This window comes from Bufo bufo, chromosome 7 (assembly GCF_905171765.1).
Source record: "Bufo bufo chromosome 7, aBufBuf1.1, whole genome shotgun sequence".
NCBI lineage: Eukaryota > Metazoa > Chordata > Amphibia > Anura > Bufonidae > Bufo > Bufo bufo.
This window is the reverse complement of record NC_053395.1, coordinates 142,161,988-142,174,564: the sequence shown is the minus strand read 5'-3', so window position 1 is coordinate 142,174,564 and position 12,577 is coordinate 142,161,988. Positions and strand designations below refer to the sequence as shown.

General features: G+C 41.1%; 1 protein-coding gene across 4 annotated transcripts in view; it reads left to right on the top strand.

The window, feature by feature from the left end:
* NBEAL1 (neurobeachin like 1) overlaps positions 1–12,577 on the top strand; it is a 245,395-nt gene that overhangs the window by 83,320 nt on the left and 149,498 nt on the right. For all 4 annotated transcript variants that reach the window (XM_040441754.1, XM_040441755.1, XM_040441756.1 and 1 more), the window contains 4 exons: positions 8,262–8,842; positions 9,285–9,417; positions 10,148–10,270; positions 10,830–11,130. In XM_040441754.1, the coding sequence (XP_040297688.1) occupies positions 8,262–8,842; positions 9,285–9,417; positions 10,148–10,270; positions 10,830–11,130 (1,138 nt within the window). The remainder of the gene's footprint in view (positions 1–8,261; positions 8,843–9,284; positions 9,418–10,147; positions 10,271–10,829; positions 11,131–12,577) is intronic.

Here is a 12,577-nt window from a genome sequence, read left to right as displayed (position 1 = left end):
TGTCCTGGCAAAGAAAGGTGGCTATATTGGTCACTGATTTGTTTTTGTTTTGTTTTTGAATGTCAGAAATATATATTTGTGAATGTTGAGATGTTATATTGGTTTCACTGGTAAAAATAAATAATTGAAATGGGTATATATTTGTTTTTTGTTAAGTTGCCTAATAATTATGCACAGTAATAGTCACCTGCACACATAGATATCCCCCTAAAATAGCTAAAACTAAAAACAAACTAAAAACTACTTCCAAAAATATTCAGCTTTGATATTAATGAGTTTTTTGGGTTCATTGAGAACATGGTTGTTGTTCAATAATAAAATTAATCCTCAAAAATACAACTTGCCTAATAATTCTGCACTCCCTGTACGAATGCCTGTTAGCGATCATCTGCAGAAAAAACGGCAGGCGTAATACACCCGTTACTTGATGTTGAGTCTCCCCATGTGCAGTGGGTTTTTTGTGTGCTTTCTTTAACAAATTTTTATGGTCTGTTTTTGCAAAATTTCATATCTGATGTACAACTATTCAATCATATCTGCCACATGCTTAAGTTGCACATTGCTGGGTATATATTTTATTAAGACTATCTCTCGACCGGAAAGGATGAATGCGTTTAGGAGGTTGTTTTATAGGTTTGTAAATGTATTAAAATGTTTCATAAAAAGTATCTCATAAAAAAAAATAAAAAAAAAATATATATATATATAGTGATTTAAGCGGGATTTACATAAAGCCATAAACCCCCCCTTTAACCCCTTAAGGACACAGCCTTTTTTCACCTTAGGACCAGGCCATTTTTTGCAAATCTGACCAGTGTCACTTTAAGTGCTAATAACTTTAAAACGCTTTGACTTATCCAGGCCATTCTGAGATTGTTTTTTCGTCACATATTGTACTTCATGACACTGGTAAAATGAAGTAAAAAAAATTATTTTTTTTGCACAAAAAAAATACCTAATTTACCAAAAATTTGAAAAAATTAGCAAATTTCAAAGTTTCAGTTTCTCTACTTCTGTAATACATAGTAATACCCCCAAGAATTGTGATGACTTTACATTCCCCATATGTCTACTTCATGTTTGAATTGTTCTGGGAATGATATTTTATTTTTTGGGGATGTTATAAGGCTTAGAAGTTTAGAAGCAAATCTTGAAATTTTTCAGAAATTTACAAAAACTCAATTTTTAGGGACCAGTTCAGGTCTCAAGTCACTTTGCGAGGCTTACATAATAGAAACCACCCAAAAATGACCCCATCTAAGAAACTACACCCCTCAAGGTATTCAAAACTGATTTTGCATACGTTGTTAACCCTTTAGGTGTTGCACAAGAGTTATTGGCAAATGGGGAGGAAATTTGAGAATTTCATTTTTTTGTCTAATTTTTCATTTTAACCCATTTTTTTCCACTAACAAAGCAAGGGTTAACAGCCAAACAAGACTGTATCTTTATTGCCCTGACTCTGCCGTTTACAGAAACACCCAATATGTGGCCGTAAACTACTGTACGGCCACACAGCGGGGCGTACAGTGAAAGGTGCGCCGTTTGGTTTTTGGAAGGCTGATTTTTATGGACTGGTTTATTTACACCATGTCCCATTTGAAGCCCCCCTGATGCACCCCTAGAGTAGAAACTCCCTAAAAATGACCCCATCTAAGAAACTACACCCCTCAAGGTATTCAAAACTGATTTTACATACGTCGTTAACCCTTTAGGTGTTGCACAAGAGTTATTGGCAAATGGCGATGAAATTTGAGAATTTCATTTTTTTGCCTAATTTTCCATTTTAACCCATTTTTTCCACTAACAAAGCAAGGGTTAACAGCCAAACAAGACTGTATCTTTATTGCCCTGACTCTGCTGTTTACAGAAACACCCCATATGTGGCCGTAAACTACTGTACGGCCACACAGCGGGGCGTAGAGTGAAAGGTGCGCCGTTTGGTTTTTGGAGGGCTGATTTTGCTGGACAGTTTTTTTTACACCATGTCCCATTTGAAGCCCCCCTGATGCACCCCTAGAGTAGAAACTCCAACAAAGTGACCCCATCTAATAAACTACACCCCTCAAGGTATTCAAAACTGATTTTACAAACTTTGTTAACCCTTTAGGTGTTGCACAAGATTTAATGGAAAATAGAGATACAATTTCAAAATTTCACTTTTTTGGCAGATTTTCCATTTTAATATTTTTTTTTCCAGTTACAAAGCAAAGGTTAACAGCCAAACAAAACTCATTATTTATGGCCCTGATTCTGTAGTTTACAGAAACACCCCATATGTGGTCGTAAACTGCTGTACGGGCACACGGCAGGGCGCAGAAGGAAAGGAATGCCATACGGTTTTTGGAAGGCAGGTTTTGCTGTACTGTTTTTTTTACACCATGTCCCATTTGAAGCCCCCCTGATGCACCCCTAGAGTAGAAACTCCAAAAAAGTGACCCCATTTTAGAAACTACGGGATAGGTTGGCAGTTTTGTTGGTACTAGTTTAGGGTACATATGATTTTTGGTTGCTCTATATTACACTTTGTGTGGCAAGGTAACAAGAAATAGCTTTTTTGGCACCGTTTTTTTTTTTTTTGTTATTTACAACATTCATCTGACAAGTTATATCATGTGATATTTTTATAGAGCAGGTTGTCACGGACGCGGCGATACCTAATATGTATAAAAATTTTTTTATTTATGTAAGTTTTACACAATGATTTCATTTAAAAAAAAAAATAAAATGTTTTAGTGTCTCCATAGTCTAAGAGCCATAGTTTTTTCAGTTTTTGGGCGATTATCTTAAGTAGGGTCTCATTTTTTGCGGGATGAGATGACTGTTTGATTGGCATCTATTTTGGGGTGCATATGACTTTTTGATTGCTTGCTATTACACTTTTTGTGACGTAAGATGACAAAAAATGGCTTTTTTTACACCATTTTTATTTTTATTTTTTTACGGTGGTCACTTGAGGGGTTAGATCATGTGATATTTTTATAGAGCCGGTCGATACGGACGCGGCGATACCTAATATGTATACTTTTTTAAATTTATGTAAGTTTTACACAATGATTTCATTTTTGAAACAAAAAAAATCATGTTTTAGTGTTTCCATAGTCTAAGAGCCATAGTTTTTTCAGTTTTTGGGCAATTATCTTGGGTAGGGTATGATTTTTGCGGGATGAGATGACGGTTTGATTGTTACAATTTTGGCGTACATGCGACTTTTTTGATCACTTTTATTACCTTTTTTGGGAAGTAAGGTGGGCAAAATTTCAATTTTATCATAGTTTTTTATTTTTTATTTTTATGGCGTTCACCGTTCGGGTAAAGTAACATGACCGTTTTATAGATTGGGTCGTTACGGACGCGGCGATACCAAACATGCGTAGGGAATTTTATTTTTTTCATTTTTAATCAGTGATAAATGTGTTTTTTGATTTTTACTTTATTTTCACTTTTATTCACTTTTTTTTTTTTACCCAGACCCACTTGGTTCTTGAAGATCCAGTGGGTCTGATGTCTGTATAATACAGTACAGTACAATATATATTGTATTGTACTGTATTTTACACTTTTTCTGAACAGATCTATGCCTTTTAGCACAGATCTGTTCAGCACCATGGACAGCAGGACGCCTGAGACGGCGTCCTGTTGCCATAAGAACCTTCCCTGTCTGCTCAGTACTGCTCAGAACTGCGCAGACGGGGAAGGGTAAGGAGGGGATCTGTCGGGGGGCTGTCTGGGGGCTCTCTCCCTCTCCATCGGGGGGCTGCAAAGGCACAGCAGCCCCCCGATGGGAGAGGGAGGGAGCTCCCTCTTACTGTTAACTTTTTCCATACAGCGGTCCGTACGGACCGCTGTATGGAAAGGGTTAAACGGCTGACATCGCATCGCAGATGTCAGCCGTTTATACCAGGGTGCCAGCAATGTGCTGGCACCCTGGTATACCCACTAGATGCCAACGATTATTCAAGGGGAGGCGGGCGGGGGATCGCGATCCCGCCTGCCGCACCGCCCGCCTCCCGCAACGCCCCCACCGCCCGCAACCCTCCCCCTGCACCTCCCACCGGGCTAAAATCACTCGGGGGTGCAGGGGGAGGGATACAGATCTATTTTAGGAATACTAAAGTTTCTGATCCCCATGGATCAGAAACTGCAGAAATCGCAGCAAACCGCAGGTCTGAATTGACCTGCGGTTTGCCGCGATCGCCGACATGGGGGGGTCACGGGACCCCCCCGCGCATTTAGCCTAGGTGCCTGCTCAATGATTTGAGCAGGCACCGAGTTCCGATCACTGCCAGCCGCACGGCAGTGATCGAAAATACACAGGGCGTACATGTACGCCCTGTGTCCTTAAGTACCAGGGCACAAGGGCGTACCTGTACGCCCTATGTCCTTAAGAGGTTAACAATCAGGATGCAAAATAAGATATTTTGGCAGCTATTTTCAGCTATTATATGTAGCAATACCGGAATTATTATTATTTTTTATTTCTTCACAATTCATATTAAATAATGTTTTTTTACTAAGTTAATAAATAAACCGTAACAGCTTGTTAATAAGATGATAAGCCTCAGATGATTCCAGATTGGTCTCACCCTTTTGTCAAGGAATTATTACAGTGTACCTATAAAAAGTAAATGTACCATTAATAATACTATATATTGTATATGAATACTTTTTTGTTCAATGTGTGCATTTTATAGATATTCCATTGCTAACATGTTGCCATTTCTTAGTTCTATTTGTTTCTAGAAAAATTAAAGGGGTTGTCTCACTTTGGCAAATAGCGTTTATCATGTAGAGGAAGTTAATACAAGCCATTTCCTAATGTATTGTTATTGTCCATATTGCTTCCTTTTCTGGCTGGATTAATTTTTCCATCACATTACACACTGCTCGTTTCTATGGTTACGACCACCCTCCAATCCAGCAGCGGTGGTCGTGCTTGCATACTATACTAAAAAGCACTAGCCTATGTGCGCTCCCACGGTCTCGGCCACCAGAGAGGCGGATGCTTTTTCCTATTGTGTGCAAGCATGACCACCACTGATGATTTGCAGGGTGGTCTGTAACCATGGAAATAAGCAGTGTATAATGTGATGGAAAAATGCATCCAGCCAGCAAAGGAAGCAATATGGACAATCACAATACAGGGAGTGCAGAATTATTAGGCAAGTTGTATTTTTGAGGATTAATTTTATTATTGAACAACAACCATGTTCTCAATGAACCCAAAAAACTCATTAATATCAAAGCTGAATATTTTTGGAAGTAGTTTTTAGTTTGTTTTTAGTTTTAGCTATTTTAGGGGGATATCTGTGTGTGCAGGTGACTATTACTGTGCATAATTATTAGGCAACTTAACAAAAAACAAATAGATACCCATTTCAATTATTCATTTCTACCAGTGAAACCAATATAACATCTCAACATTCACAAATATACATTTCTGACATTCAAAAACAAAACAAAAACAAATCAGTGACCAATATAGCCACCTTTCTTTGCAAGGACACTCAAAAGCCTGCCATCCATGGATTCTGTCAGTGTTTTGATCTGTTCACCATCAACATTGCGTGCAGCAGCAACCACAGCCTCCCAGACACTGTTCAGAGAGGTGTACTGTTTTCCCTCCTTGTAAATCTCACATTTGATGATGGACCACAGGTTCTCAATGGGGTTCAGATCAGGTGAACAAGGAGGCCATGTCATTAGATTTTCTTCTTTTATACCCTTACTTGCCAGCCACGCTGTGGAGTACTTGGACGCGTGTGATGGAGCATTGTCCTGCATGAAAATCATGTTTTTCTTGAAGGATGCAGACTTCTTCCTGTACCACTGCTTGAAGAAGGTGTCTTCCAGAAACTGGCAGTAGGACTGGGAGTTGAGCTTGACTCCATCCTCAACCCGAAAAGGCCCCACAAGCTCATCTTTGATGATACCAGCCCAAACCAGTACTCCACCTCCACCTTGCTGGCGTCTGAGTCTGACTGGAGCTCTCTGCCCTTTACCAATCCAGCCACGGGCCCATCCATCTGGCCCATCAAGACTCACTCTCATTTCATCAGTCCATAAAACCTTAGAAAAATCAGTCTTGAGATATTTCTTGGCCCAGTCTTGACGTTTCAGCTTGTGTGTCTTGTTCAGTGGTGGTCGTCTTTCAGCCTTTCTTACCTTGGCCATGTCTCTGAGTATTGCACACCTTGTGCTTTTGGGCACTCCAGTGATGTTGCAGCTCTGAAATATGGGCAAACTAGTGGCAAGTGGTATCTTGGCAGCTGCACGCTTGACTTTTCTCAGTTCATGGGCAGTTATTTTGCGCCTTGGTTTTTCCACACGCTTCTTGCGACCATGTTGACTATTTTGAATGAAACGCTTGATTGTTCGATGATCACGCTTCAGAAGCTTTGCAATTTTAAGAGTGCTGCATCCCTCTGCAAGATATCTCACTATTTTTGACTTTTCTGAGCCTGTCAAGTCCTTCTTTTGACCCATTTTGCCAAAGGAAAGGAAGTTGCCTAATAATTATGCACACCTAATATAGGGTGTTGATGTCATAAGACCACCCCCCTTCTCATTACAGAGATGCACATCACCTAATATGCTTAATTGGTAGTAGGCTTTCGAGCCTATACAGCTTGGAGTAAGACAACATGCATAAAGAGGATGATGTGGTCAAAATACTCATTTGCCTAATAATTCTGCACGCAGTGTACATTGGTAAGTGCCTTGTATTAACTTCCTCAACATGATAAATGCCACTTGCTGAAGTGAGACAACCCCTTTAAGGCAAGTGATATATATGCCTTTATAGAGCTGAGCTTGTCATTTAAAGGGGTTATATAGGACTTCAACATTGATGACCGCTCCTCAGGATAGACCTTGAATGTTTGATCACTGGGGGTCCGTAGCTATATAATAAAGCTACCTTTTTAAGACTATTGAGTGCTGTTAATATTTTTTTGTTATACCTTTATGTGGCCAAATTATCTTTTCATACCTTCAGTATGTGTATTCTCTGATCCGTGCTACCGCAAGTCCACCGTGCCGCAGGAGGTCTGCTCCAGCCTCATTCACTATAATGGGGCGGGATGGAGGTCCGGACGCAGCACGGCAAACATGCCAGCAGCCGGACAAAAACCGCAGCGTGCTGTAGTTTTATTCCGGCCGCCTCTCTGCACGTTTGCCGTGCTGCGGCCAGACCTCCGTCCGTAGTGAATGGGGCCAGAGCGGACTTCGGGCAGCACGGTGGACTTGCGGTAGCACGGATCCAGCAGGATGTTTCCCCGCCGGAAAAGGCTACTGCAAATGTGAAAGTAGCTTAAGACAAGGCAACAGTAGGAAAGTATGGCAGTAAAGAGGATTTCCTTGTTAAAGGGTTTATGTCACCCCACAAAACTCATTTTTTTTTTTTTTTGGATAGTTAGATTCCTTATAGCGCGATATAGGAGAATATAATAGTCTTACTTACTTTCATGCGGCCGATTCTTTAGAAAACGAAGTTTTATAATATGTAAATCAGGGCTCTACCAGCAAGTAGGGTGTCTACTTGCTGGTAGCCGCAGCAGAAATCCGCCCCCTCGCCGTGTTGATTGACAGGGCCAGCCGTGATCTCCTCCTCCGGCCAGCCCTGTCTGTATTTCAAAAATCGCGCGCCTCTGGTCATTCGGCGCAGGCGCTCTGAGATGGGGAGGCTCGTCTCCTCAGCACTCCCTCAGTGCGCCTGCGCCGATGACATCACCGAATCGGCCGCATGAAAGTAAGTAAGACTATTATATTCTCCTATATCGCGCTATAAGGAATCTAACTATCCAAAAAAAAAAAAATGAGTTTTGTGGGGTGACAGAAACCCTTTAAGGATATTGATGGCTTATACTTAGGATTGGCTGTCAGTGCCAGATTGGTGCGGACCTTACTCTCAGCACCCCCCTGATCAGCTGTTTTGAAGGGGCCACAGTGCTCAATGTATACTTCAGTCCATCTTCCAGCATGGTTTTGCAGTTTGTTACAACTTTGTCCCATTCACTCGAATACCCTGCATCACCACAGAAGGATTGCACATAGACACCCCCTGTAAATGATAGAGACCACAGCGCTCACATAAGCTTTGTGGCCCCTTCAAAGGCCTGATCAGTGGAGGTGCTGAGAGCCAGCTTCCCAACGACATGATATCGCATACTGAACCCAGAAAACCCCTTTAACTTTCCTGGCCATAATTCACCTATTACCTGTAATACTTTATAACTTCTCACTGTATTTCTTATTTTCAGGCTGTAGAGGGAGAGCATGCCGCAGTTGGGATTTATGGCATAAGCAATGTCCAACCCCTGCTCCTGCTTATACAGTGGTTGCCGGAAATAGTGTCCCATGATCTCCAAATCTTTATCTCTGACTGGCTGAAGCGAATCTGCTGCATCAACAAGCAAAGCCGTACAATGTGTGTCAATGCTAGCATGGTCACCCGGATCATAGATACTCTGAATTCTCATTACTCTCTACATCGAGTCTGTGCAGAAAACTTGATCAGTCTGTTAGGCTCATTAGGCAGCCAGTCAATGGGCTCGGAAGAGCTGTTTCATCTTATTGGCCTGCTGCGGATGGATGAACCCAAAAAGAGCCATCCGTATGTTGTCCCTGTGACCAGAGCGATGCTCACCATTGCCCGTAAGCAGGGGTTAGAGAGTGCCTTGCAGTACTTCAACCTGTCCCACAGCTCGTCAGGAATCGCCTTGCCTACAATTCAGAAATGGCCTGGCTCGGCATTTACATTTTATGCCTGGTTTTGTCTTGACCAAGATCAGTCCTCCTATGGCTTTTCAAGCGGTGGCTCAAAAAGAAAACAGCTATATAGGTAATGCCATATTCATTCTATTGTGAAAAGTACGCTCTCCTTTATTACAGCTGCTAAATACCTAATGACCGAATAGCAGAACATTTCTGTTCAGACCAAACTGGTCATTTTAATGCCACCTTTATATCATAAATATTTCTTTTGTCATTTTACATGCTGAGGTTTGTACAGAATTACCTCTGATCATTAACATGTGTAATTTCTTCTGATGTGGGGTGTCGGCATAAATGGAGAAAATGATGGGCCCAAAGGCAATATTGAATGTGTGACCACTGCATTAGAAACCCTATTCCCTTGCATTACATTTTTGCGACCTCGCCCTCAAAGCTCTCTACTGATGGTAGCAGCATTACCAGTTTCATATTAGGGCTGAACACACTGCATACAAGATTAACAAAAACGTTAATGTTATTTCTTTACATCATGGTCTCTTTGCTTCCAGCTTTTTTACAAGCAGCGGCACAGGATTTGAAGCTTTCATCACCTCCTCTGGTTTTCTTGTCGTGGCAGTGTGCACCAAGAAAGAGTACACTGCCGTTATGTTGCCAGATCACTGCTTCTGTGATTCATTGTGGGTAAGCGGCACTGATTATATGGTCATCCTGCTGGATTTTGTTAATTTGACTCCATGAAAGGGTTGCACACAGGTACACGTATATGACACACAAGTTAGCTCTCTTCCTGGGTCAGGAATTGACTTACAGGGGAGCGATCTATAGGTGGCTTTGGAGACACTGGGGCTCATTTATCAAACAGAAATACGCCTAAATTAGGTGTATTTCTGGCGCAGTTTACAGCACAAAGTTCCTGCGATTTCTCCCCTCTCGCCCCAGGTCTAAAATAGGGGGCGTGACGTGGGCGGGAAAGGGGGTGGGCTGGCTGTTTTAGGCATAGAAAATGGTCTAAATGTAAGACAGCTAGGAAGCGGTTTTACATTTAGAAGCAGCGGTGGATCCGCTGAAGTTATGAGAGGCCACAGCCTCTACATAACTGCTGTGGATCCACCGCCAGGTATAGGCGTTAAGACCGCCGTCTAAAATGACGGTCTTAATGTGTTCCAAAGTTTTCTTCCTTCTGATGGAGAGTTAATATACATATCTTTTCCCAGGTAGAATTGCCTCTAAGACTCCCTGCGCCTACTGGCAGCCTTTGGTAGGGGAATCGGTACCCACTGAGAACTGATTGACTGAAACTTTTCAGTAATACCTGTGCTTCTAAATTGTATCCCTTACAGTTCTGGTGCAGACATGTGCTTCTCTATTTATTATCAGCGACATTTGACTTGTTTGTGGTTTACTTTAACAGCACAGCATTGCGATTGTCCATGTACCTACAAAAAGGTCCTTTTTTGGACAAAGCAATATCCACATTTATGTTAATGGACAGCAGAAAATCTCTTCACCCCTGAAGTTTCCCACTATGAGTGAAGTAAGTATAGCATTAAACATATGGGTTCATATTTCAACGCGATTTTGTACAGTTGTCAAATGAATCTTTGTTGTAGACCTACAGTAAATGTGGCAAAGGTTAGGTCCCTTTTACAGTGGTCAATGCACAGGGCAATTATCGGGATCGAACCATTAGTTCCTGATCATTCCCCGATCCTTCTGTCACAAAAGAGCTGCATAGAAATGCCGCAATGGTCCCCTCTTACTGGAGATGGACTGTGATTGTTCATCCCCATACAGATTCATTATTTGTGGGCAGCACATCTGTTTACGCAGGGTGACATGCTGCCCACAATCAATGATTTTAGGCACCACGTGAAAGATGTAATCACTGTGTGAACAAGCATTTGCATTCTTTATGTAATTGGCAGAACGTTTACACAGGACAATAATCAGGAATGAATGTTCCTACGAATTGTTGTCCCCTATAATTGTGCCTAGCCTCAGCCCATGTAAAATGGCCCATAATCTGTGGGGTGCACACAGTTCTTCTCTCACATTCACAGCTAGTCTCATAATTTGACTTTGCAATTTTTCAGCCTTTTACTTCATGTTGCATTGGATCTGCTGGGCAAAAGACCAATACTCCACCCCCATCACAGATAGCAGACCCACCAGTCTCTCCTCCAAGTAATACCAGCAGGTCATCACTGGGAAGCATTCTGTCATCACCATCAAGAAGTGGGTTACAAGGAAAGACAGATTCTGTCAAACTCATTTCCGCTGGAACTCAAGATAGTGAATGGGGGTCTCCAACATCACTTGAAGGACAACTTGGATCTGTTCTCATCTTCCATGATGCATTGCAAGCAAATCAAATTAAGGCTCTGTACTTGGCTGGTAAGTGATTAAAGTAATAGGGGTATACTACATTTAACCACTTAAGGACCACAGGTTTATACCCCCCTAAAGACCAGGCCCTTTTTTACAAATCGGCACTACACTACTTTCACCGTTTATTGAAATGAATTTTACCTCCTTTTCTTCTCGCTAATAGAGCTTTCATTTGGTGGTATTTCATTGCTGCTGACATTTTTACTTTTTTTGTTATTAATCGAAATTTAACGATTTTTTTGCAAAAAAATGACATTTTTCACTTTCAGTTGTAAAATTTTGCAAAAAAAACGAGATCCATATAGAAATTTTGCTCTAAATTTATAGTTCTACATGTCTTTGATAAAAAAAAAAATATTTGGGTAAAAAAAAAAATGGTTTGGGTAAAAGTTATAGCGTTTACAAACTATGGTACAAAAATGTGAATTTCCGCTTTTTGAAGCAGCTATGACTTTCTGAGCACCTGTCATGTTTCCTGAGGTTCTACAATGGCCAGACAGTACAAACACCCCACAAATGACCCCATTTCGGAAAGTACACACCCTAAGGTATTCGCTGATGGGCATAGTGAGTTCATAGAACTTTTTATTTTTTGTCACAAGTTAGCGGAAAATGATGATTTTTTTTTTTTTTCTTACAAAGTCTCATATTCCACTAACTTGTGACAAAAAATAAAAACTTCTATGAACTCACTATGCCCATCACGAAATACCTTGGGGTCTCTTCTTTCCAAAATGGGGTCACTTGTGGGGTAGTTATACTGCCCTGGCATTCTAGGGGCCCAAATGTGTGGTAAGGAGTTTGAAATCAAATTCTGTAAAAAATGACCTGTGAAATCCGAAAGGTGCTCTTTGGAATATGGGCCCCTTTGCCCACCTAGGCTGCAAAAAAGTGTCACACATCTGGTATCTCTGTATTCAGGAGAAGTTGAGGAATGTGTTTTGGGGTGTCTTTTTACATATACCCATGCTGGGTGAGATAAATATCTTGGTCAAATGCCAACTTTGTATAAAAAAATGGGAAAAGTTGTCTTTTGCCAAGATATTTCTCTCACCCAGCAGGGGTATATGTAAAATGACACCCCAAAACACATTCCCCACCTTCTCCTGAGTACGGGGATACCAGATGTGTGACACTTTTTTGCAGCCTAGGTGGGCAAAGGGGCCCATATTCCAAAGAGCAACTTTCGGATTTCACAGGTCATTTTTTACAGAATTTGATTTCAAACTCCTTACTACACATTTGGGCCCCTAGAATGCCAGGGCAGTATAACTACCCCACAAGTGACCCCATTTTGGAAAGAAGAGACCTCAAGGTATTCGCTGATGGGCATAGTGAGTTCATAGAACTTTTTATTTTTTGTCACAAGTTAGTGGAATATGAGACTTTGTATGAAAAAAAAAAAAAATAAAAATCAGCATTTTCCACTAACTTGTGACAAAAAATAAAAAAT